Source organism: Onychostruthus taczanowskii, unplaced genomic scaffold (genome assembly GCF_017590055.1).
Source record: "Onychostruthus taczanowskii isolate IOZ18803 unplaced genomic scaffold, ASM1759005v1 scaffold51, whole genome shotgun sequence".
In the NCBI taxonomy this organism is placed as follows: Eukaryota; Metazoa; Chordata; class Aves; order Passeriformes; family Passeridae; genus Onychostruthus; species Onychostruthus taczanowskii.
This window is the reverse complement of record NW_024502680.1, coordinates 601,007-628,027: the sequence shown is the minus strand read 5'-3', so window position 1 is coordinate 628,027 and position 27,021 is coordinate 601,007. Positions and strand designations below refer to the sequence as shown.

At 41.1% G+C, this 27,021-nt stretch overlaps 1 protein-coding gene across 2 annotated transcripts; it reads right to left on the bottom strand.

The window, feature by feature from the left end:
* Positions 1-493: 493 nt before the first annotated feature.
* On the bottom strand, positions 494-20,899 carry NMNAT3 (nicotinamide nucleotide adenylyltransferase 3). 2 transcript variants are annotated; one of them, XM_041416217.1, is made up of 5 exons: positions 20,762-20,899; positions 13,507-13,643; positions 7,163-7,346; positions 2,449-2,558; positions 494-1,155 (listed from the first exon to the last, which is right to left on the bottom strand). In XM_041416217.1, the coding sequence occupies exons 2-5, from the start codon at positions 13,613-13,615 to the stop codon at positions 746-748; spliced, it is 813 nt and encodes a 270-aa protein (XP_041272151.1). In that variant the 5' UTR covers positions 13,616-13,643; positions 20,762-20,899; the 3' UTR covers positions 494-745. The 2 variants fall into 2 exon arrangements, with proteins under 2 accessions (XP_041272151.1, XP_041272152.1); XM_041416218.1 differs by lacking the exon at positions 20,762-20,899 and adding an exon at positions 20,620-20,680.
* Between the last annotated feature and the right edge of the window lie 6,122 nt (positions 20,900-27,021).

Here is a 27,021-nt window from a genome sequence, read left to right as displayed (position 1 = left end):
GCTGAGCCCCCATGGGATGGGACTGTGCCACCACCCTGACACACAGGCTGTCAGGTCAGATTCTGACTTGGTCAGTGTTTTCATACTACTATCCTTAGCAGACACCTGTCTGTTCAAACCAAGACACTGCTTTAAATGTGAGGATGAGGACTGCCTGTCATTTGAGAACTCGGTTTACATTTTCCATTCCAAGAGAGGCTCCTGCCTTCATTAGCAGACACCTGTCTGTTCAAACAAAGACACTACTTTAAATGTGAGGATGAGGGCTGGCTGTCATTTGAGAACCCGAAGCCTTAGAAGCGGCAGAAGTAGCACGTGCATTTTTAAGCGCTTGCAAGAAAGAAAGATTGATTTCCATGTCTTGGCCTAATCACCAAAAATCAAAAAAGTTATTCAGGGACTTATAAAGTCAAAGTTTAGAAGCAATATAAATTTAAACATATCTCTCTCAAGTTATGGTTCATTGTATTTTGCTGGTTTAGAACAGTAAGGATTGAAATACTAAGAATATTTATTGTGAAGATCTCCTTGCTTTTATTTTCACAAAGATGTTCTTTGTGTATTTTAAGCTACACAGCTGAGCATCCCAATTTTCTTGAACACTACCACACACAGATTCATGGATTTAAAACATCATATGATTTCCAAAAATTTTGGATTTTCCCTTCATTATTAATAAGAAAAAACTTTCACAAGAAATCTGCATGACAAGGGTCCTGGTCTGACACAGTACACAGTGCAGAAATCAGTCCCTCAGAGGGTTTATTGCTGTGTTTTGCAGCCTGAGAGGCTGCAGCAGGTGCCCCTCGTTCCTGCGCTCGCTCTCCACTGTGTAGACGTTGTGCTGTGCAATGTAGGCAATGACAGAGTCTGGGATGAGGTATTTCACACTCAGCCCTCTGCACAGGGCAGAGCGGATCTGCGTGGCACTGACTTCATTCTGGATCCACTCTCTCACTAGAAAAATATTGTGCTGAAATTTAGATAGAAGGTCTGATTCCTGGATGAACTGCGTTGGATCAGAGCCAGCCCGGCTAATGCAGACCAATCCGAACTTTCCCACTATTTCTTTAATGTCTTCTTCCTTCCAGAGATTGGGTGTCTTAAATGTCTGTAGAAAATCAGCCCCACAGAGCAGCTTTAATTCTGGTAGAACTGGAAAGACAAAAGGAAATAACAGATGTCTTATCCTTTCTCAGTCTTCTAGTAAGTTTATACTTAAAATCAGTTTTAACTCATCACTTTAGATTTTAATTTATTTTTTAAATCATTTACCTTTACTCCAGGTTTTTTTTCAGAAGGTTGCAAGAAAAATGCAGTTTAGGTTTTTGTGTGTCTGGTCACAACTACTTTATCACCTACCTCATCATCATTCAAAGCATATTGAATATTATCTGTACACAGTTAAAGGAGAATTTTTACTCTACTCAAGCAATCCAAGAAGCAAATAAAGAGAAATACTTTAGCACAAAGATTAGACTTGCTTGAACCTGGCTACTCCACACCATCCTGCCCTGCTTCCCTTTATTGTCTCTATTTCTTATTTGCTGTTCCCTGCCTAAGCCCCAGCACAGAACTCTTTTCCTCAAACTTCTTCCATAGCACTCATCATTATTCCACCTGAGCATTGTACATTGACCAGATAGTTTCACAGCCTTGTATTCATGTGAAATCAAGGGGAAAGACGGAGGTTTGCCTTCACTTTACACTCATTTGATGGTTAGCACATCTGCAAGTCTTCTACAAACACCTTAAAGGAGAGATTCAGAATGTAAGAAACATTCCAGTGATGATGTGTCAAAAGTATGACTTCTTTCCTCCACCAACTGCAAAGATACAACTCCTCAACAACCAGGAACAACTGAAATGTATTATTCATGTCCAAGAGATGCTACAACACTAGAGGAAAAAGGCAATGTATCAGAAATCCGGCAGCATCCTGGCAAGCCATAGGGTAGGGAAGATGATTACATAGGGAACTGAAAACGGACATTGTTTTCAGCCGTGCCTCTACTGCCAAGAGGAGCTTTTCTGGCCAGCAAACATCAACATGGCAGCATCACTACTGTGCTATCCATACACTTTGTCCACTGTCTAACACTAGAAGTAGAATTCTAAGCAGTCCCTGTATTTTTTTATATTTTTTATTAACATATTCTGTGCTTTGCAAAACAAGCAGGGCCACAATGTGGCCACAATGACAGAGCTAAAGAGTCACTTATAAAATTAAGAATTAATACAACTCCAGGGTCTCTTATCTGTGCGGGAGCTATTACAGAACAACTGCCCCAGCAGTTACATTGGCGTTTGGCATGGCTTTGTTTTGGCACACAGCTCCAACCCTCAAAACTCACCAGCGACTATGTTCAGTTTTCTCACTACTAATCTGGTAAAGCTGTAAAGTTTTTAATGCTAAACACAGCATCATGTTTACAGTCATGAACAAACCTGGTTGCTGGCAAGAAAGAGAGTCCCCCGTAGAGCTTTCTGTGGGATGTTTGTTTCTCGTAAACTCCTTCTTGGACTGGAACGCTCCGAGTGCTTCATTATAATGGTGCCTGCATTTAAAATAACAGCTCCTGTGTGAGGTAATTCTCAGAGATGCAACAAAGTGATTACTTGACACTTTCCCCTTCCAGAACAGGGTGTACTTTTATGCTCTTTGGATTGGAATACCATTTTTTAGGAATTTGGCACATTCATGCCACCATGAGATTAGCATCAATGTAGTTACATTTTGTGGAATTCACAACCCATCTCCTTAATGGTATCCTGGTTTGTAAATTCTTTTTGAAATTCTACCATTATGGCAATTTTGGTAGCTACTACATTTAAAACATAGAGGAGTTTTTTTGTCTGAAACAGGACTAAATCTCACTTCAATCACTAGCTGTAATTTCTTGACTAAATACAACCCCTCATGTCAGTGTTTTTGTAATGTGTGCTCTGTTCCAAGGAGGAGACATATTTGTTCTCTCTCCTCCTCTTCTCCATAAAAATATCTTCCCTGAGTTTTTACCTTGCTGTTCTCCTGTTTATTTTAATTAGAAGAATCACAATTCCAAGAAACTAAAATTCTCTTAAGCTTTTTGACATCTGCTGAGCTTCTAATATTACTGAGTCCAGATCTAGGAAGGCAGGCAAGGATCCCTTTGTTTTTCCAGGTTTCTGCTACTTTATCTCTTATCACTCCTCATCCCTGGTGCCCCCCTGCAATAATGGTATTGCTACCTCATGGCAATGGCCTTTTCCTTCCAAATCAGCACAGCCTTGCTTGTTTAGAACAGTCCCTGCCTTGCACCATCCTGAGCCAGGCCTAAGCATTGCTCGCATTTGCACAAGCCAACATTGTTTCAAGGATGCAAGCTCCTGGCCAGGCAGGACAAGCAGACACAGAACCAAGGCTGTGTCCAATTTCTGTGCAGCATGTATAGAGCCACAGTGACCATCAGCTCTTATCCAACTGCAGCAACACAAAGGTTCTGAGTTTCAAGGAACAGTCTGAATCCAGTGCATGTACAAAGCCCCAGCTGACCCTTGGAATGTCTCCTGTAAGGAAGGAATTCACAGGTTAGTGATTTAAAAGTACACTCCTCTAATTGTGCAAACACTTTAGCCACAGGAATAAACTGCACATATGTCAAGAACCTACACCCAGGCAGGCTGCAAAGCAGCCTCCAGTGATTTCTGGTGCTCAGCCACTGGCCAGAAAAACTGCATAGCCAAGAGGTGTGGCACATATGGCAGCAGAGAGTGGGTACCAGGAACTTGGTCTGTGCCTTCCCACACACCTAATTTTAACCCTGCCATGCTGTAAACAGGCTGCTGCTATGTATAGCCAAGCACACCGACTGTGTGTCGTGCTCTGACATTCTTGGGCCGGGATTCAAAACCAAGAACGTTTGGCCAAGAGCTCCCTGCAGGACCAACGTTACAAACATTGCAAAATCTGAGCTGCCCCGGGTCTGCTCAGCAGCTCAAGGGCTGGAGCAAGTGGCGCTGCATTACTTTAGACACAGCAAAAAGGACAAACCCAGCTTCTCTAGCATTTTCTGAACTGTGTATGAAGCTCTCAGTAACTACAGAGCTAAATCACAAGCACAACTCAACAGAAGCTGGGTAATGCAGATCTTTGCCAATTTTTAATTACTGTGTAGCATAGCTGCATGCCAATCAAATCCACAGGAGCAATGAATGCAGTCCTTTGCCTACTGACAATACTGTTTCCTTGTCTAGGGATACTCATCAACAGCAGCTAAATGGAAAACAGCTCTATTATGTTCCCTCCTCCTCTCTAAGAAAAGCCTTGGGATGGTCTCCAAGATTTCCATACTCATGTAATAGCACTGCCATAAATGGGATTTGAGCTTTGCTGCTTTAAATTCTTCTGTGCCACAACTACTTGGGATCCTCTGCAAAATCCACAGGTTTTGATGAAATGTGACATTTTTATCGTGCTCAGTTAAAACAAGTACTGTAGAAAAAGGCCATCCATGTGTTTCAGGACTAAATGTTCTACTGCAGGTAAGTGAACAACTCAAAGAACTGATAAGAAGAGAAATTTAGGTACAATAATGATATCCTCTGCCTTGCAATAGGAAAATCTCTTTCTCTTGGTACTGAAGTTTCCTACCTGAGGGAGCTTATTGTGAAGGCAGCAGATAGTCCTTGGTTTTTTGAGGAGTGAAGAACCTATAGATTAACTCTGAATGTGAAGAACAACATCTCTATCATAAACCATTGCCTGTTTATACTTAATAAGTATCTGCTCTTTTAAAATCTTTTTTTCACCTGTGACACTTAAAATACAGTGTAAAGCACAAACACCTGCGTTTCATCAGAAAGGTGCTTACCCATTCAAGGGACAAGGTTCAGCACTGGATTACGGCACTGGTTCAGCTCATTAATACACATCAACATTTGTGGACAAAACAAGATTTAAGCTCATTTCTCTCCTTAACGAGCAGCCATTTTAACATTTTGTGGATTTCTTGATCTAACTAGAAGTTCACTTTCTAGGCAGATGGGAAGTTTGGCAGTTCATAACACATTGCCTAAGCAGAAAATTATACATATAGGTTTTACTTACTGGATTTCTTATCCTGAAGAATTCTGAAGTGGATTTATAATTTACAAACCCAGTCTTGCAAGCAGAACTCACTTCAGTTGGAGCTGTGCAAGACCAAAGCAGGATCACCTATCTGTAAGATCTGAGACTGCTTCTCTGGAGGAAAATGGTTTGACTGAACTGAAGTTTAGGACAATAAGCCCCATACCCAGGCTATACTGTAAGACAGGACTTGGTGACTTCTCTAATGGGGACATACAGTTATGATTAGAGAAAGAATAGAGTTTTCTGCAAAGACAGAAAACCTCCCACCCTGATCCTCCTTTGCTGCCTGGAGGGAAAGGGCAAAAGGAGCAACTGGATGTCTGTATTCCTTCAAGGAAGCAAATAAAAGCAGATTTCTCTTGTAAGTTTGTAGTGAATTCTTATGGATGCTTTTGTAAAGTAACTGCTTTCACAAAGAGCCACAAGAGCTTTTGGGACAGCTGTTGGAGGGCACAATTTAGAGCCCTGAACACCTGTTTCCACTTAGAAAGTCACCTAGAAAATGGGGATAAAAATGAAGAATCAGTGATAGCTCTTACAGCACATTTGCTGTAGACTTTCACGAAGGCTTCCAGTTTAATGGTATCTGTTACCATTAAACTTGTGTAGCACCTTTTCCAACGTGCAGTTAGCACAAGAAGTTTGTGTTTTCATTCCCTGCCCCATATGCATATATTACCACATGGAAAGGACATGTTTCAATGCATGTCCTTGCATCAAGTTTTGGACAACTTGTTTAATTTCTCCTCCCAGCACAAAACCAAAGCAAACTCCAAGATTTTGAAGAAAACATCAGCAGTTATGGGCTTGGGCTTAATTACCATTAAAGTTAATAAGAAAACTGTACAAGGATGTGTGAACAAATAAACCTGGAGGCATAACACTGCTACCATAGCTAACCTGGAACAGAGATGCTCCTGAAGAACAGCATCATTTGTGAACTCTCTTCCTTTCTGATCACAAGCTCTCTATCACCCGCTTAGAATCTTACACCCAAGAAAGGTAATGTGAGAGGCAAGAACTTTTCCTGCAGAACCCAGCAGTGGCCATCATTTTGCAGAGGCTTTCTGACGTTGCATCCCGGTTGTGGGAGGGACGGTGGCGTAGGTCACCTGCACACCCCGACCTCCTTTTGCTTTCAGCACGCACGCCAGGAGTGGCCGCGCCCCGCCGGTGCCGCCGGCAGGCAGGATCGCGGTTCGGCCACTGGCTACGGTCCCGGACCGCCGGGAGCGGCTGATAAAACATGGACCCACGTCTAAGGACTGGAGCAAAGGAAAAAGGAAGGACTCTTTTCTTGCTTCTCCAAGCTGCCTTTACTCTTTCCCGTGCAGGAGCGCTGCCGGGGCAGCGCCGCGTGGGAGCGGCAGCTCTGTGCGGGTGTTATTCCTTCCCGCGGCGGGAGCACAGCACCGAGGCTGGATGCAGCGCCGCGCGGCTCAAAGAGAGAGGAGCGGGAAACAAAGGAAAACAGCGGCTTTTATGAAGGGGGGCGGATTCCCGGGAGGAGACCGACTAGTGAATCAAGGGCTAGATAGGAGGGCTCTGGGGGGACAAATGTAAACATAAAATAGAGCGGGAAAGGTACATACCAGTGACAGAAGGGAAATATCACAACTGACAGCGAATCTTCTAGATAAACGGGTGTAGCAAATTATGATAGACAAGCTGCAGGGGCAGGATTTTGGAGGATAGACAGGGAAGAATCTGGAATTACCATAACTGCCAAGGAGAAAAGGTGGGAAGACAGGTGGAGACAGAGACTGAATATACAATCTTCCAAACCTCACTGCCACAATCAGGGAGAGACTAAACTTCAAACCCCCACTGCTACAGCTGTCCACATGCATCCAGCTATTTGAAGGACATGAGGGCAGTACCATGGTTATTGTGCAGGTCTGGGCAAAGCAAATGAAAGATTCCTGGTGGGGAGTCCTGATTTGCCTGGGTGTTTTAAGAGGAGCCAAGTTCTGTGCATTGACATGGCAGCCTGGCAGATTTTTGGCAGTCAGGAATTTCATAAAGACAGAAAGAAGAAAATGTAATCACCTTAATACTTTCACTGTCTCTGTCCATGTGTCCTGCTTGCTCTCCCAGGGATCCACCCGGATCCAGTCAGATGTCTCCAGGGCCAGTTTGGCCATTGCCACCCGGTGCCTTGCTGACACCAAGCCTTTCTTCCCATAGCAATCACTGACAGGAGACATTATGCCTTCAATCACCTGATATCTTCCTTTGGGAAAAAACAAAAGAAAAAAATGAAAATTAAGTCCTCTTCACAGAATCTTGAAAAATTAGGGTGGATAGGGCCTTGGGAGCTGACCTAGTCCAACCTCTTAAAAGGGTAACTTCCATGGTTAAAGTCAAAGTTTTGAGATGCTATGAACAACTTGATTTGGGTTTTGTTATTAATCCATTCCCAGCAATTACAAAATTAAAATGCAAATGTTTTGTTCCTCTGTGAACTGCTCACAATTACTATCATGTTTATCCTAATAAATGACCCAAAAAGTAAAGCTGAGTAAACAGACAGTTTGCAACCATGTAGACATAGTCATAATTGATGTTGCAAACTATCAAACTGTTAGATAGAATTAAGTTTCATAGTCCAGTTAGTACAGCTTTGATATAGCCAGAGCAAAGAATGACTTCACTGACCACTTCTTTGTTCTTAGATATCTGATAATTGTTATTTATCAGAATCATTGTGCCTTTTTTGTCCTAAAGCATGAATTACAGCATATTACTGCAGTTCTGATAGATGTGATTCAGAAAAATCAGAAGATTCAAGCACAAAGATGGGGCTAATGGAGTCTAAAACGAAACTTGAAGTACTGTACTCCACACATCAGCTCAGCAGCCACTAAATGCCTTTCTATCTGGCTGACCATGTTAAATACATTTGACAATATGCCCCTGGTTTTCTACCCCTGTAACACAACATAATCATTAACACAACAGACTGGTTAGATTTTGCAGTTCTGGCCCCAAACCAGGAAACAAAAATAAAGCACCAACACAAGCTGCAAGCCTCGAGAAATTGAGAGGAGAGGAAGAGTGTTTCAAATGAACAGAAATGAACAAAATTATTTCTAATGTAGCACATGCATTTTAAATAACTATGATAAATATGATACTGAAGAAAGAAAAAAATCCTCTTCCTTTTTTTTTAATTCAATTATTTTAACAAAGAAACTTCAATGCAGCATGCTACCTTTATTGCTTTGTAAGGAAAACAACACCCTTGACATTTCTGATACTGGTACATGACAATTTAATATTCCCACATGAAAATGTCACTCTTGCAATGTCACATTTATTTTGATGTAATAAAATTTTCAAAAGAACTCCACCGAATTGGACTTAAAAAACCAGCAGTAAGATTCAATGAGATTTACATCCTCTTAAGATGTCAGTTCAAACCATCCTCTGTTTTAAAATATTCTCATTACAGGCAAAATGAGCAAGATAAAATTTTCCAGAATCATGCAAAGACATGTATATAATTAAGTCCATCTCTTGATTTGAAATTGGAAATAATTCCACTTGATTTATGAACAACAGTTATTCTCTTGTACTCTGGTATTATACAGGTCTATAACAAGTCGTCATTTAAAGGGAAAGAAATTACAGTTTAAATTCATTTCTTGTTTAAAGGGAAGGAAACTGCAGTTTGAATTCACTATTACGTTAACCTTATTAAAAGGTTTTTCCTACATGGTGATTTTATTTGCCATGTTTCAGTTTCTTTACATTTCTATGGATGTAAGTTCTTCCCTTATAACTTATATTAATATATTAAATGAAAAATAATATTTCTGTGAGCTCATGCTAACCAAGCATACGGGTCTGCCACATCCTTGAGAGATGGAAAGATTTCAGTCTCTAATCTGCCCTAGAGCTGCATAAACGGGATGAGATAAGAGCTTCTGGTGCCATATCAGCTTGTTCCCAAGCAGAAATGAAACCAACTGGAAGAGAAAAAGCAAAGTTGGTAACTTCAGAGAGTCAAACACAGAAATAGCCTGAGAAGATTCACAATGGAGTAATCCAGCACTGTGCAAACAGGATGCACGAGAGCCTTCCATACAGAAACACAAGCTTTAGCTATCAAAATATAGGAAATAATTTTATTACTGGCTCTAAATAACTTGTTTCCCATTCAGTAATTTAGAAGTTCACCTGTTCAAATATACCCCTCAGTTTTTGCAGGCATGTGAAGAGGAAATCATTAAATTCTGTCACCCTGGGCTTTTATAAATGTCTATTGCAATTATCTTTTCTTTCCCATAAATTATTACAGGTTGTTTCATACCTTCCTTGGTCCAGAATTATCTTCAAATTCTATTTCTCTGGAATTCTATTTGTTTTCATCATGTAGTTTGTTATTATTCCTTGTCCTAAATATGTGTAAAAGTTCTCCAGGCCCTCAAGTGGCTTTGTTTTTCAAAATGCACCTAACAAAAGCAGCAAAAAAGTTCCTCTTGCTATGAATTTATATTATCTAAGAACTGTTTAGGAGGACTAGCTAGTGCTCAGAAAACTAAATATAACAAAAGGAATGAAACAAAGACTGTCCCTCAAACATGTTAAAGGAGATTATTAAGGAAAATTGTTACTTAGTTTTCTGTTATCAAGGTGTCACTGTAAATTGTCACCAACACTAACACAAATCATAATGCTTAATTAGCTTATTAATACTAAAGCAAATGTATCAAATGCCAATTTCATACAGAATTGTTTGTGTATTTTGGTGGGGCTTCTGAAGATTAATTTCTTCTGGTAGTAAGTCTGGAATTCACTGAGAGAAATTATGCCAGAAGTAAATAACAAAAGTAAATAACCACTACAGAAAAGCAAATAAATGAAACACTTCTATACATTTAAGTCTTGCTCACTAGTCATTTTCCTCTCAGTGTCAAGGGAAAATCCCCCAAGAGAAGCTCTGCAGCTTCCTGGTGTTACCCTACCCAGTGAACAGGAATGCATTTGACAGAAACTAGGAATGCAGCCAGCTAGGATGAGCAGTGGTTTAGCCTCAGTAGCACATACAGGAGGCATCAACCTGAGACCACGGGAAGTGGGATGCTGAAAGGGAGATACCTGGTCGGGTCATGGCGAGAAGAGTGTGCTCATGGGAGTCAGTGTGTTAATGGATGTTGATGGAACTATTCTAAATTAGGTCATGTTTCTGGCTCTTGTTCTCAGTTCAGAACCTGTCACGTTCAAGGTCGTGTTCTGAGCTTGCGTTGGTGATTGGACCCTCACCCTCAGAATACCCCTGTATCTTGTTATGTTCCCCAGGCCCCCCTGTCTTTGGATCTTGCCCCTCAGATGACGAGGTTTCTATGTTCGTTATATTGCTATTGAAGTTCTTTATCTTTGGGCAAGTCCATTGTTCCCATCCCTCTGTTTTTGCCACGTTCTCCCCGGCTAGACCGGACTTGAGGTCACAGCAAGCCAGACTGTGATAGCAACCCAGTAATGGTGTCCCATTTTCCCCAGTTTTCGTAAGATAATAACTAATTATCCTTCACCTTCCCCTGGCATTTGTCTTGCCACAGACAAAACATCTTGTCTTTCACACCCTCCTCCTTTGACCTGCATCGCTTTTGGTCTCACTTGGAAACTTGGGGATGTAAGTATTCTCCACTGGCAACAGTTGGGAAATAAGATTAAAAATATCTCAGGTAGATTGATTCTAGTACTATTTCTTTGGTCTTTATGGTCAAATGAGGAATACAGTCAAAGAGAAGTCAAAGTGCTTGGTATTAGGTATTCATAGACTCTAAAGCCATCTGCCACAGTCACTGCAAGTTTCAAAAAACAATTTTAAAACAAGGGACTGAATATTGGAAAATTTTAGCTTTGTCTGAGGACATGTAAAGTGCCAGATTCAAATGAGTAGACAGAAAATCTAGACAAAGAGAATGATTTGAGTCATTCAGGCACACACAGCTATGTGTGTTGTATTTAAAAGGCAGCATGACAAGATTTACTGGCTGATATTAACTGAAAAAGGATGAATTACTTGATGTGTGGCAATGAAACTGCACTTAAAGAAACCCAATAAAATGTCTTACTTAAAATAGGGATGCATGAAAAATAAGATTAGGCAGCACTAGAAACTGACGTGATGTACAAAAAGCTGGCAGACAGAATTACTGGAGACGTCAGTCAGGATGCACATCAGGGATTGTCACATTCATGGCAGTGAATCCTGGAACCATTGAGGTTGGAAAAGCCCTCTAAGATCACTGAGTCCAAGCAGTAACCCAGCACTAGAAGATGTCCCCAAGTGCCACATCTGCATGTCCTTTGAACACTTCCAGGGTTGGTGACTGAACTCCAGCCAAGCCATAGCCCAACTCATCATTTCAGCCTGATTTGTGATGGAGCAGCACTACTAAAGCAGCAGTGGGATGAAGCCATTCCCAAGCCTAGGAAACACGTCCCTCACACTAATTAAATAATTCCTCACTCGTTTCTGGCATCCAGTATGGACATGAGCTCCAAGATGCACTGTTTCCTCAGAAAGGGAATCACTGCTGCCTCAAGTCAGACAAGCCCTGCTCTCCAGTTGCTTCTCAGCAAATAAGCTCCAATTCCTCCTCTCCTTCCCTGCTACCCCCAGAAGTGGAAACAGGGCTGAAGCCATGAGAAAATGACCAATAAATTTCCTGGGTAGGAATGGTTCTGCTATAAATGAGGCATCCAGAATCAGTCATTTTTATAGAATGCTGCCAACCCCTTCAGCTTGAGAAAGTGCGTTCCCTGTCGAGGAGGGGCCACAGATGGGGTTGGAGTACCGGCACATACACCCATACACACAGTAGGAACACGTACAGCTGCTCTTGGAGTTCTGCAGATGCAGCCACCTCTGCTCGGGATGGGTAAAGCTTCTGCAGGCAAACGGAGGGCTCTGACTTTGCTGCCACGCTGGTTTAAGCTTTTAGAAAGTGCAAAGACAACGCTGTAGGCAACCCCGACACCAAAGAAGGATTATCCAATGCAGAAAGTCCTTGTACGTGTAAGGCTTCACAAATTAAAATGAGAAGCCAAAAGGCAAGTCACATCCTACCCAGAACTAAGCATTGGCATCAGGTGTAATTTAATGCACAATTTTCATTTCAACCTTTCAAAATTTCATTTTGAATATGATTATTACTAGATTTTAAGCAAACTACCCTGAGTATGGGGTGGAGCCTTTCTAAACTGACCCTGGAGCAGACCAGACATTAAATTGATTCAGACAGAATAATAATTAATTTCCCAGTTCAGTCCTTCTTTAAAGACAAAGAGAAATGTTACTGGACTACAATTTATGACTTAAACAGAATTACCATTTGGTCTCATATTACCTTTCTACTCTTTACATACCTGGGCAGCAGAATCAGTTATAAAACTACAGTGAAAAAAGTAAATTAAAATTGCTTTTTAATTTTTTTATTCCTAGTCCTGCAGGGGCGACAAAATAATTTTAGTTCTAGGGAAACAGAGACTTGCAGAGGCTGCTCTCACAGCCAGCTCTGTAATTCTTCCCCATGACAGTCAAAGTTTCCTCACAGGATATTCTGAGTGTGCAGCTGCTGCTTTTACTGGTATCAGTGGGTTCCCAGGTTCTCTCCCCCTCCTCAATTTGACAGCCAAATTCCTTTTACTATTATTTGCTGTTTAGGTTCCTACTGAACCACCTCCCTAGGATCTTCTTTGTCAGATTCCAACAAATAATGATTCCCTCCCAACTACTTCCAGAGACATAACTGCATATTTTAGCTGCAGATGAAAAAAATAAAAAATACATCCCTGAGCAACTTAGGAGCTGTTCAAGCTTAGAGTTCAAGGCTTTCCAGTGAGCATTTCTGATTCTTTCTTAAATTCCTGATGTTGCCACCTTGCTCTTTTGTTGCCAAAACATTCTAGCCTCTGGCATCTCGCTTTTCTGATCTTTTTTTTAGGATAGATAAAGTGCCTTGTAGTGAAGACAGATAATGAATAATTAACGTTTCATCTTTTCTCCAATTTCCCCCAGCTGTCAAAACTGCTACCTGGAACTCTTCTTCATATTGAAATACATTGTATCAGAAAACCATGGAATTGGAACATAAAAGGTTTTCCTAAGTTTCAAAATTATGAACCGTATTATTTCACAAGGTTCAGCCAGCACCATGAGCAGGATTCTCAAACTGCTGATAAAACTTTTACTCTCTTTGCATGAGCACTCATTATACTTGCTTATACACCGAGGTAACACCAGACTTTCTATATTAAATATCCCATGAAAGCTTTACATTAATATCAGTAAAAAATACTAAAAAGAACCCAGCTGTAAAGTAAGAGCTGATCTACGTGAGTATTAAAACTCTTTCTTGCTTTTCCCAGGCCTCACTGACCTGTCTGATGCAGGTGGTCTCTGGCCAGCTCAAACAAACGCATGTGCATGTTGGTGGTGGGGTTAAAGGAGCCACAGGCCAGGAGGATGACAGGGATCCTGCTCCTCATCCTGACAGCAAAACATTGCAGCTCCTCCCTGAAGAAAAAAATTAAAACAAAAGACAAACTTGAGAAAGAGGAGTCTGCCCTTGGTTCGTGAACTAAAAGGAGCTGTTTCCAGGACTGGGTGTTCCTGGAGCACCGGTGCAGTGCCCAGAGATCAGTCCTGTTCCAGCATTCAGCCCCTGCCTGCTTAGGAACACAGCTGTTCCTGAATTTAAACTAGGAGAACACCAACACATTCTGCTTCCCCACACACAGACAAGGCTACAACACACTTCTAGAAATTTACATTCCTATTACTAAAACCTGACAATTTTTTTTACTTCATGAGAAAGGGGTTTTTTTGTCTTCATGGCCATTGATAATGTTGGAACCCACAGACCTGCTACAAATGCAAATTTTTTTTAAGAAATAACTTTTTTCAATGAACCTTTGCAACACGTGACAAAACCTCACATGCAACACCCCGTCCTAAGGTGTGACTTCCTATAAACTGGGCAGGCAGCACTGGGGTCAGCCAGCTGGCAAACACTTCCAGATTATCAGCACTGGCCTGTGTGGTTCCTCTGCTGGCTGCAGAGCAATGGACAATGCACCAGCAACAGGGAGCAGCAGGGAAGAGGAAGCACAGCTGTGTCAGGAAATCCCCAGGGCATTAAAAAGCTGTGAACAGGAGGAATGCGTAGGAAGATTTGCTGTGAGGAGCCTTGCAGGGGTGTTTACACACAACCCTGATATAATTTGGTTAAACTGTCAGTCATCTACTAAAATGTAGCAAAAATCAGTTTAAATCCACTGGGCTTGGAGCTATTTACATGCTCTTTTCTATTTAAAACTAATCCAGAATACCACTGGCATGATAGAAACAGTTGTGTCCCACATCCATGTCTGCAAATTCAAAGTCTTTTCCTAGAATTTGAAATCTCTACATTGCTCATACCTGTGTATCATACAAACCCCACTCTCCTCCCTTCCTTGGCCTCCAGCCCTCCCCATCAAACAGAACAGCTTCCTGCAGGAGACACCTGCATCCCAAACTTCAGAACCCAGTCTTGGGTTGACAGACCAAACCCAGCACAGCTTGTGTGTTCTGATCAGCCAAATCTCATTCTCCTTCTGCAATGTAGCTGTAGCTCAGAGCCCACCTCTTACTGTTCCCAGTTCTTACAGTCCCTTTTTTGCCCCTCTTTGTCTGACTTAGAAAAATGCAATAATAATGGTTAAATCCATGTCAGGTCGATGGCTTATAGCTGCCAATATGATCAGTTCATTTATGGAGGATTTACAACCTGAAGACTGGGACTGTACCATGGAACAGCACTCACTGCACCAAGCAACAAGTGTTAATATTGTCATTTGTGACTTTCTGAACCTTTGACATTTGAACATTTTTATTGAGAAAATCCTTTGAAGCATTAAGTGCTATCTGTACCTCCAGCATCTAGTACTGCATACAATTGTTTTATCATGTTTTTATTCTACTTTCCTCATTTCTCATACCTTCCATCATACTTGGGGAGACATACTGGGGAGAAACGACTTGCTGGCTCTAGAGCTACTGAAAGACAGCAACAGTTTTATGGATTGTGATGGGAGCAGCTGGAGGAAGCTCCTTTCACTGCACTCTGCTCCCTCCTCTGGTTTACTGTTCCTATGCAGACACAAAAACTCACACATGAAAACTGTATGCAAAATGCACAGCTTCTTTAGTCAGGAAAAACCAAAAATGTTCTTTTGTTCAGTATCAGCAATTCTGTAAAAGTATCTCCATTGGATGGGAGAAGGTGTTTCTGCCCTGAAACTGAGCCAAACATCAGCATCTGGATGGCGCTCTCATTGCTGGCCCACACTCTGCTGTGCTCCCTCCTGTTCTCATCAAGTGCAGTTTATATTGCCATAGCTGTTCCTTTATTTGCCATCTCAACTGAATGATTTCCTTTGCTTTGCTTTTAATTCTACAGACTATTCTATTTCTCACCTGAAACAAAGGTGTTGGACAGTTTCATTGCAGCTCTTACTCATTTATACCCTGGAAACTCCAGGGAAACACTTCAACCTGTGACTTTTAGTGATAATTTTACAGTACTGACAATGGAAACTCAAAAATCAAACCACCACCACCACAAAAAACCAAACAAAACAAAACCAAAAAAAGAAAACAGAAAAAACCACCCACAACAAACCAAGATTGTACCAATAGTACATAAACATGTCATGAAAAAGCATCTCACAAGGTATTATATACATCTATAAACACACAAACACCCCATATATTTTTTTAATCAGTGTTTCTATTTTTACTATCCCCAAATATGGTGCACCCTCCACCTATTCAACAGGTCTAGGACAACTTTTAGTATTTGAAACAAAGCTTTCTGATTCAGTTGCTATCTCAGCTGGTATTAATTACCTGAGGGGTTTCAAATCATTAGAACATCACTCAAAGTAACAGAAAAAAAGAGAGAGAACTGATGTTTCAGCTAAACTCCCTTGAGAAATCAAACGCTGGGGAAAGTTTAAAGAGAGTCTGTGTGCCCTGCTATGGGCCCGTGTTCCAGCAGCCCTGGGCAAGCAGTGCATTCCCAGAAATGCCAGTCTGCAGCTTGGGAAGCTTCCAACAACAGGGGCATCGTGTGGCCACGCAGAAAAGGGCAGTCACCTTCAGATGGGGAGGCCACACTCAAGCTATATAAAAAGGTTTAATGATGGACAAAGCATCACGGTTTTCATTAGATAGTTCCTGCAAGTTCTTTCCCTGGTGCCTATATTCCTGCAATATGTCAATAACAGATGACGTTACAGATGACCACAGTTAAGTTCTGCTGAAAGTCAGTAATTAGAGCCATATCTGATTAATTATCAGCAGCAGAATGAAGTGCTGAGCAGCACAGTCTGATTCATGAGCTGTTAAATTAGTAAACTGGAGAACAAGACACTGATACGTGCACGCTATGAGTCACTCACCCTTGAGGGAACATTTCTGCAAAAAGCAGAAATAAACCAAATCCTAGCACAGGATTAAAGCATTACCTCCTCCTGTGAGGGTGAATCTAGATTAATTTAGATGAAATTTAGATTTGAACAAATTCAAAGCTGTCCGATTCCATTCTTTTACTGGGCCATGTCACCACCTCATATAAATTCATGCAGATGCAATGGGACCAGCTGAGTTACACCAAGTGACACTAAGAGTATTAGAGCTGTGACACAGATCAGGAAAGTCAGGAAATAAAACTACATTTAGTAGCTGACCCAAATCACAGCAAGCCACAGTACACAAATATCCCTTAAAGATATGATTGCAGATGAGAGTTTCTCATGCTGTTAATAATAATAATTCTCTGCTGCCATAGAGAAGTTACTCCAGTCAGTAAGTTCCCAGCATCTGCTGTCACCAGAAGCAATCCTCCACAACAGTGACAAGTATTTACCTGTATATCACCACCTTCCCTTTAATAATGAACATATGTACCTCGGTGAAGAAAAATTGAAAATGTATAATCTGGGGCAGTATTTTGTTTACTCATCAAGAAGTTACTCACTCCAGCCACACAGGATTTTACAAGGAGTACATCTATATTACACACAGCCCAATATGATGCTGTAACCCTCCAAAACAGCTTTTTCAGGGCCACATGGTGAGAATTTTTCAATTGTTCAATTTGTTTCATTTTTCAATTATTATTATTATTATTATTATTAAATTCCAGTGATTCGGGTGGACTCCATTTATTTAACTTTCACTGAAAGCCATGACAGGATACATAATTTCCTATCAAATTCACCGTATCAGAACTATGAAGCTGCTCCTTCCAATCCCCACACCAGACTTTTAGTCAGAGAAGACAAGTCCCATTGCACCTTTAGAGAAGTCCCAAGATCTGCTCCCCTCCTCACTGCAGGATGCACCAGAGCAGCAACTCATCCAAGCCTATAAAAATCATCTGGGCTTTTTCACATGTAACACAGAAGATGGCTCAAAACGCAGCAAATGCTGCCTTTAACAATGCACAGGGGGTTTTGCCTGAGATAGGCCTGCTCACTTTGGGGATACTCATTATTTCTTCTTCCTCTCTGTCCAATTTTCCCAGCAAAACAAAAAGTCCTCTGTGAACAAGTCACCTCGCAGAAAACTGCCTGTGGCCCAAATTCCAAGCGCCCTGGTGGCAACCAGAGAAAGCAGCCTCAGCAGAAGAGTCTCCTCCTCTCCTGAGATTATAATCCTTCAAATCACAGCACACTTCACCCTTGCCATTACTTTATTTCAGGCTGTATTCCCTTTCACAGAAGAACCAACAAAACCTCTCTATCAGCTACATCTCTAAAATCAACCTAAATGTGCCTTATGGCTCCATTTACTTGGAATGAGTTTTTTCTTCTGAATGAAACTACTTCTCTGTTTTCAGTTTCCAATCCTAACTCTTTCTGCTCCACTGCTACAGGGAATTGGCAGTTTAAAGGGTCTAAAGAAGAAAATTCACCACAAAAAGCACACGCTGACAAAGCACAACAAATATAAATAATAAATTGAGCACAGGACTCACGCAGTCTGAAATACATGCAAATATTGAACCTCCAGTTAATAATGAACACGGCATTGCCTTCAACAATTTTGTACTCTGAAAATTTGAGCAGAATTATTGCTTAGCACAAGGTTACAAAGATTATATTCTCGATACACACAAAACAGTGCCTGTGAATTCAAGTCAAGAATACATTTTTTTAAGTCTGTGAGTTGCTGCAGAGTCCAACCAATAAATTATCCACAGAGATACTCCCACAATATCCTAAATATTTTTCTTAGTATTCTTAAGAATATTATATGTTATTAACATTCTTAATCATCCTGCAAAATAATCACCCTTACAGGCCGCTCATTGCCTGAACAGCAACAAGGAATACAGCAACTCAGCAACATGGAATGCAGAAACCACTACTCCTGCACATCACCAGTAAAAGCCCATATTTTTAATAACCCTATTGTGCATTTACTAAATATTCTGAGGTTATTTCAGATTTTTTGCTGTCCTTAAACAGCAAACATGAAAAGACAACAACAGCATAATGTCCTTAATGTTATTTTTCTGTATTAGGGAAAATAATGAAATAATCCCATTTTGTACAAAAGGCATTAATTATATTCTAACTGCTCATAAAACACTTGATAATACTTAGACATAGAGCTCTGCAGCAGTTTCATCTGGTGACAAGGCCAGTGATACTCCACTAACCCAGAACCATGAAGAAAATAAGTAAAAAAGGACTAGACTGGCCAGCACCTCGTACCCAGTGTTTGCTGGGTAGTGCTGGATCTCACTGGCCTCACACAACACCACTCCCTGCACAGCTTTGCAGCATTTCCACAACTCAAGAGAATACGATCATCTCCTGTATCTTGTATTTCCTGCAGTATTATCTTTATAACTACTGCTCCAATAATCCTAGTGATCACTCAACATCTGACACTCAACTTCCTCCCTATTCTTTGTGCCCATATCACACTAATAAATAAGCTTCTTCTTCTTCTACAGAAGAATTCTCTAAACTATTCTAAGTCCTCCTTCTGTTTGAATGTACGAGTCAGTCATCCACAATGCACAATATATTGATTTACAGAAAAAGAGGATTCACGCAGAACTGCAACTCTGGGAGCCTATTTTTAAGCAAACAAACTGTTGATTTAGTGAAAGCACCAACTTATCTGTCAAAACAAACTCTTGCTAAAACTTCAAGAGTTCCTGTTGAGATGCCATTCAGAGTGATTTTTTGTCTATCAACACTTCCGTAATTTTCTTTCAAATAGCAAAACACACTTAGCATATCCTAAGGCAAATTTCAGAAACTGAGCTCACACACAAATGGAAGATAAATTTAAGTGGTAAAGAAAACCTCTCCAATCATGATAATCAGCTCTTATAAAGCTGGTTTTACAAGGCAGCAAGTTAATGAAACCCCTAGCAGTACTACTGCAGAACACTCAGATGCAAAATAATTATATATAGCACCCACGGCATAAGGCAGGATTTCCAGAACACAGAGCAAGACCTGCCTGTGCCAGATCACTGGGCTGGATGGCATTTCTTATGTTTTTGAAGTTCCCCATTATACTTTGTGACCCTGCATGGCAAATTTCTTCATTTCTGCTAATTATTGTTCAGAAAATTTAAAAAAAAATGCAGCACAGTGCTTAGTGAGCAGAGTGACACGCACACAGGCGTTTGAGCGGTAATTGCAGTGCACCGGTGAGGCTGGCTGCTGACACTGAGGCAGGTCTCCAGTGGCCAGGGCAGGAGCTGGGCTTTGACAGCTACACCTGCTCCAGGTGCAGCAGCAGCGACTGAAACACTGTATGAATTAAATCCTCAGAAATCATCCCTGCTATGAAATCCAGTTTGTCTCATTACATTATTTTAAAAGGCACAAGCTCAAATTGCCCTCTGACAGGACCGTCACCTGTTGTGTCCTCTGTGCTACTCACGCACAGCTCTGGACTTCTCAAAGGTCTTTGAGATCATCTGAATGCTAATTAGTTGTCATAGATAGGCTAAATTCTAAAATTTGCATTTCTGAAGTTAAAGGCACGAAGGCAGTTTACTGGTACAATCACACAGTGGAACCAGATTTCAGTAGCAAATCACACCTGGAAAATGAGCTCCCGTGGACTGTATTGCTCCAAAGCTTAAAGGAAACAAACAACGTGCTTTGTTTATAAAATCAAACAGCAGCTGCTGCACCCCCTTAAAGCCGGGGAAAAGACGAGTAAGTTACGCGGTGAAAGCCAGATGGATTCAAATAAATAAAAAGTAACCGCATTTGTGTTGTCCTCTAACTTTCTCTGCACTTGGCTAGGTGTTGGGGATGGGAGGGGGGAGAATGGAAAAAAAAAGCATTCTGTTTTAAACTCATACACATACACACACACACACATATATTATATAAGGTGGCGGATAAGCGTTTGTCGGGTGCGTGGCGTGGCCGGCCCAGCAGCCCGGCCGCGGTTTGAGGCCTACCCGCAGTGCCCTCAGTGCCCGCTCCGCTCCGCGCCCCCGCCCGAGCCCGCAGCCGCTCCCGACTCCCGGCGGGGTCCGGCCGCTCCTCCCCTCCTCCCTTCCTCCGGCCCGTCCGTCCGTCCGTCCGTCCTTCCGTGCTTACCGCAGGACAAGCGGGGCCCCCGCGGTTGGCAGCTCTGCGGGGCAGCCTCGGGGCCGGCTCGGGGCCAGCCCCGCGCGGCCGGACCTACCCCAGCACCGCTGCCCAGCGGCAGCCTCGCCTCCTTACCGCAGTGTGTTTATTGTCACCTGAGGGTGAGCTCCCAAACTTTCGGCTTCCCGCTGTTGCTGAGGGTGGGCCCTGCGGCTCCAGGGTTGTACTGACAGCGTGGGGAAGGTCGACTTGGGAGGCGCGGAGTAATGAACATGTGGGAAAGTTCACAGCGCCGGAGGTTTGTGTCCGAAAAGGAGACAGAGGAGTCCTGTAACTTCATTGAAATAAACGGAGAGGCCATGGGGCATTTCCCATGGGATCTTTCACATGGCTGGGGGACACAGCCCCATTTTTGCCCTAATTTCCCATCCACATCATCCCCTTGCTTTCCCCATCGGCGGGGGTTCTCACAAGGCGCTTCCTGCAGCCCCTACTCTACGTCCCTCTCTACTGTGTAACCCCCCCATTTTTTTGTTCTTTTATGTAAGAAAACACTGTTCATAATTCTGTTAAGTCTTTGTTCTTTCACTTTAAGTTCAGGAATTTAACACGGCCTTGGCTGAGCAGCAGTCTGCGCCAATTAGTACCATTTTCTAGAACTGATAGTCTCTTCCATCACTTCCTGATGTGTGAGCCCTTTCTACGTGGAGTTTCACACAGTGTGTTTGCAAAGACAGTCATCTTAATCCTTTCATAAAGCTCAGCTTTCTCTGTATCCGATGGCTTCACAAAGTCATCTCCTTCTACATCAGCTATGGAACATTTTGCAAAATACACCAGTGTCATAAAAAGTGTTTTAAATAGATTTTGCAAAAAGTGATGTCCAGAGAGTTTTACATAATTTTCTTCTTTAATTCTTAGTCTTATAAAATCCAGTTTCTTGAGACATCAAAATGTCACCAGTTAGGTTTAGAGTTCACCACAAACATCCTGGTTTTCATACTGATGAAAGGAAACACAAATTTTCCACTGGTCTGACATTATGGTCAAAAATAAATAGGACTGTGGAATGCATTTTTAAGCTCTACTGTGTGAAATGCACATGCAAACGATGAAGCTTCACTCCTGCACAGAGGCCATGAGATGTACTTCAGATCTTTTGTTGCCCTTGCTGAAAGCTGGCCATGAGATGGTTTTGGCTTTGGGGATTTAGTTTCACACTGGGAGCAGAGTTTGCACTTCTGAGGTTTAACTTCAGTGTGGGAAATGCTGAAACTGAACTGAAATTGTGTGTGCCTGTGCATTTCTCCATGACATTTCCATGCTTGTCATTGGTCCTACTCTGTTCATATAAAGTTTCATTTTTCATAGACTACAGCTTGCAATTTGAGATATTAGGGAACTATTATTGTTAGTGGCAGGGTGACTTCTGTCATTTTTTTAAAACAGGGAGAGTGTTGGACAAAGACTACGCAGGCAATTTCTTATACATAAGGAGTCCAGACTGTAGGTGCTTAACTTTTAAAAGCTGGGGGATTATATAATGATGAAAAGCCAGATTAACAGTTTTGAAATGAACTAATTTGTGTATAAATAATCTCTCTTACAAAAGGATCTAGAACTCAGTAGAAAAATAAATTCCCCAACTCCCTTTGACAGACGAAGGTGCATTTTAAAAAACTTTATGACACTGACATCCTGTGCTTAATGGACCACTTACGTTGGCTGACCACGTTTGCTAAACTTATAAAGTTTTTTTCTGGAAAGTAGTAGCTTCTCTTTCTAGAGTTTGAATTATTGTTATGTGTTTTGTCAATATATAAGATTCCCCATAAAAGGAAACATTTCATTTACAGAAAAGTGTTGCAGTGTGTTGTCATGGTGTGCCTCAGTTTGAGTGGGCACAAATTAATGTGGCTCCACTGGTCCCAGTGGGAGCTGCTCTGTGCTGGCTGAGGTTCTGTCCTTCACCAGTTTTGTTGTAAATTGCATCACAGGGGTGCACTTCTGGCTTGCTGCCTTTAAACAAAACATTTCCACTTCACATTAGTTTTTAAGAAATTGTTTCATAAATAAAATGCTTTAGAACTGAGAATAATTTGCTGAAGGCAACAACCAGAGAGCTGGGTGTGATCCTAAACTGAGTTCTCCATGAGCCCTCTGGAAGTGGGTGAAATTGCAAACCATGGCCGAGGTAGAGCAGTGTAAAGGGATGAAGTGGGCAGAGGTGAGTACCAGACATGAAGGTGTACAAGCGCCAAAGCACTGAAATGCTTCTCAGCAAGGGAAGAGCAAATGACCACAGAAAGTTCCCCAGCAATAATGAAAGATGGGCTAATTAAAACCTGTCTTCCAGCAACCGAATGAAGACAAGGTTACTGCTACAGAATCATGTCATGTTCTGACAATTACCTAAAGAGAATGGTAATCACTGGACTGGCTTCTGCTCTTTATCACAGAATTATATTCACTGGTTTCTGGCCTAGTTTCAGGGGGAATTTGGAGCAACATGTTATTCTGTTACTCTTATATTAGTATTAAGTAAAACATAAATCAGAATACCCATGTCAAGGTGTGAAACTATGAGTATGGAATTCCAAGTCAAAGTTGTTGTTGAATTGATTTTTATAAGAAAATTTGACATTTAATGCAGTTCTTGAGATGCGAAACTCCCAGGGTCTTACACAGTTTGTGCACGCTGAGGCTGTGGAACTAGGGCTTGTTATTGTAAATTAATAAGTAATCTTTTAGTTCTTGGCATCTGCTCTGTTCTGATGTGTAGTTCAAATCTGAAGAAAATTCTATTGGGACAAGATGGAGAAGAGAGACATTAGAGAAGTGTTCATTAACCTTTCCCCTCCATAGCAGAGTTGGAGAGCATTAGCTTGAAGCTTTGCTGATATTCCCATGGCTTCATCTATACACAAGTAAAGGAAATGCACAGCTTTTATCTTGAACTTACTTAAGTGCTGCAGTTACAGCTACTTTGAACATTACATCAAATATCACAAATACGGGTGGGCAAGAAAATGTTGACTTCCTGCAAATGAAAATCATTCAGTTGCTTGATTGCTGTTGGAATTAAAGGCAGACATTAGCAAATCCAGTGTTACTGAGGCAAGCAGGAGGAATCAAAAGGCTAAACTGCAGTGCAGAAACAAAGCAAAGCAGGCTCCGGTGTGCAGATTCCTCTGAAGTCACAGAAGATAAATGAGCTGAGGTAGAGACAGGGCAGAATACAAAGCTTTGTCTGAAAGCCAAGAAAAAAACCCGAACCAACTTAAAAAGGCTCAAAGAACAATCATAAAACTTTTAACTTGGCTGCAAGGAAGGCTTATCTAGAAGATAAAATATAAACATAGAAAGGGAGATAAGCAAAATTTTTCACTTGTTTTAGGTTCCATGACCATCAAAACAGTCTTTTTTTTTTTTTTTTTTTTTTTTTTTTTGGTCACAGGTGAACAAAATGAAATGTTTGGTTCGTTTCTTTCTGTTTTTAGAGAGTCTCTCAGACATGCATTTTAAATTGCTTTGGGTTCTTTTTTTTCTCCCTCTCCTTAATCCTCCACTGTTTGTAAAGTTATGTTAATATGTATCAATTGTTTTTGTCATTTCCTTTACTTGCTTGTATTTTGAATTTTAGTGGAGCTAAAATAGTTTGTTTTGTTTGCATAATGCTTCTGATGACATTTCATGTTATCTTTCCAACACACTAAGTGGTATTACTGGCTGATAAAGTCTTACAGTTGTTTGGTATTTTAATCACAATTTAAAACAATTTGCAGGGTTGTGTCTGGAGGTAGCAGCAACAACATATAACTAGTCCAAGAGAAATTTTGTAAGATCATTTAAAAATCGATTCTTAATAGAAGAAATTTGATATTGTTTTTTCAAGTGGATTTTATGAAAGTATTTGGCACCTTGCTTTTCATTTGTGCATTCTTTGGGATCTCTGCTAGTGAATATTAGCGTGGTGCTGTGTTCTTCTGTACCTACAGAATTTAACTGCAGGTATTTCTAATAATTGTACTGAAAACCGCAGCACCATTTTTGTCAAATGTCAGCTTTTCTATACCTAAAGCCTCTGTATCATTGGAAGTTTGAGATGTAATAGTTCTGCTGAGCTGAGAGTGGGAGTAATCCCATTATCAAAAGGAAACCATTACTGTTTTCTTGGTATGACTCTGTTCCAATTCAGAAAGGACCAAGACAAAAAAATACTGCTACTGTAATCTGTAATATATTTTTGTGCAGTGAAGGTGCTGTAACATCCCCAGCGTGGAACGTGGGTAGCCAGCAGAGTTAGAACTTCTCTCTGTGCTGTTGGCACTTGCTGAATCTCCGTGTGCCCTGTGCTGATGATTTTAATTAAATTGGATTTAGATCAAATGTGGCAGGAGTCAGTATGGAAATGTATCATGGTGGCATGTTTGTTCTGATGACGTTCTGACTGCAGAGTGCTCACTGATCCCTTGCACAGGTAGGGCACAGAGAAAGGAGATGAGTCCAGGACTGGAAAGCATTTGGGTTTTCGTAAAATTTGGTATCTGACACATTTCTCTTTGGAAAAGATATGGAGAGGATTTTGTGTTCTTTCAATGCAGACCAAAGACTAATTTCAAATCTTGAAGGTTTTTGTGAACCAGAGCTGACATTTTTTGGGAGCTCTGTAAATTTTAGAATAGCTTTTCTGTAACATTGAATAGTGTCACTTAGAAAAACTGAGTATAATATATGGCTTTCATTATTGCTTTTCTGAGAGGAATTGCTGTAAAGGCACATCATTTCCCCACTCTCAGAAACTGAGGTACTCCAGCCTTTGATTCTGCTGCCACAGCCACACAGCCTTGCTGAAATACTCAAGTTTGTTGCTATTTTGTGATAACAAACCATACTTACAGGTTTTTTCCCCCCATGTAACCTCCTTTTCCTCTCCTGGAGCTGTCAGGAGGAAATGGAGAGAATTTCTCCCGTCCTAGAACTGCACTCTGGTTAGTACAGTGGGATTTATGTGGACAAACAAAGTGGTCAGGAGAGGTGGGGTTTGTGTTTTGGGGAGGCACTGTAGGGTCACTGATCCCACAAGGAATTCCCTCTGTGTCCCACAGTGCTGGTGCTCTGGCTCTCAGCAATGTCACTGGGCCATGGCAGGGGGTCAGCTGCAGTCCCTCACTGCCAGTCAGATGCCTGCCTTCCCTGGGCACCTGGTACTGCCATTCTCCTCAAGGACTACTGAGGCACAACATGGCTTGAATTTAAAAAACAAAGAAATTAATTTTTTGTTCATATTTGTACACTTTTTTAAGACATGCGATATCATACTTTAGAGAGCAAGAATTAAATGTGCCACAAACATCACATTTTGCCCATTTTTTACCAGTGTTTCTGTTATCTTTGTCAGCTAGATTTCTTTCTCTCATCCCTCACCAGTTTAGTTTATAGTGACTTGGCTAGAAGATTATTTAATTTGTTTTATATAGCTTTGAAATTACACAATGAGGCATAGTCATAACGCTTAAAATCTTGATTTCAGTATCAATTAATATAAAGGATCTTTTACGAAGCCATATTGTGCAGTACAAAGCATCAAGGCTTCCATCCATCTTTATTGTTCCTCATTTAGGCCCAGATCCACACTTGCATGCCAGATGGCAGCTGCAGAGGAGTTTCAAGTTCTAGCAGCAATGGATGGGAAGATAAGTGTCTCTTGAGAAGGAAAAAACAGATTGCAGATTCCTTTCAATTGCACCTGATGACTTATTGCCAGTCATTAATTGGCTTGCCCGTACACAGGCAATTCAGAATCCAGCAGCAGTGCCTGACTTTGTCTGGAGTTCTGTTCTTCCTGCAGAGATCACTGCTGAAATAAACCCTTGCAGAGAAAAGTATTTTATATGAAGCTCTGAGAAAAGCAGACATAAGGGTTTTTTTATAAATTTTGTTTTGTTTTGTTTTTGTTTTACTTTTCATAACTGCTGTATCAAGATTTTTTCCTTCAGGAGAGCCACAAAATCTTGTGTAACTGTCATTGTTAGCTGTTACTGCAAAATAGTGTAGCTGGTTGTGACGTGCTAACAGTTGACAATATATGCATATTTAAAACAGGGACAGAAATGATAAGTAGAGCTTTGTCTATTTTTCATTAAAGAGATGAATGTTTTCATAAAAGTCTTCCTTTCTCACATATTTCTGAGTGCATTTTGATTTTAGTCCTGGATGGGGCATTTGACTTATTTTGACAGCATCCAGAGAACGAAGAGAGCCAGCTA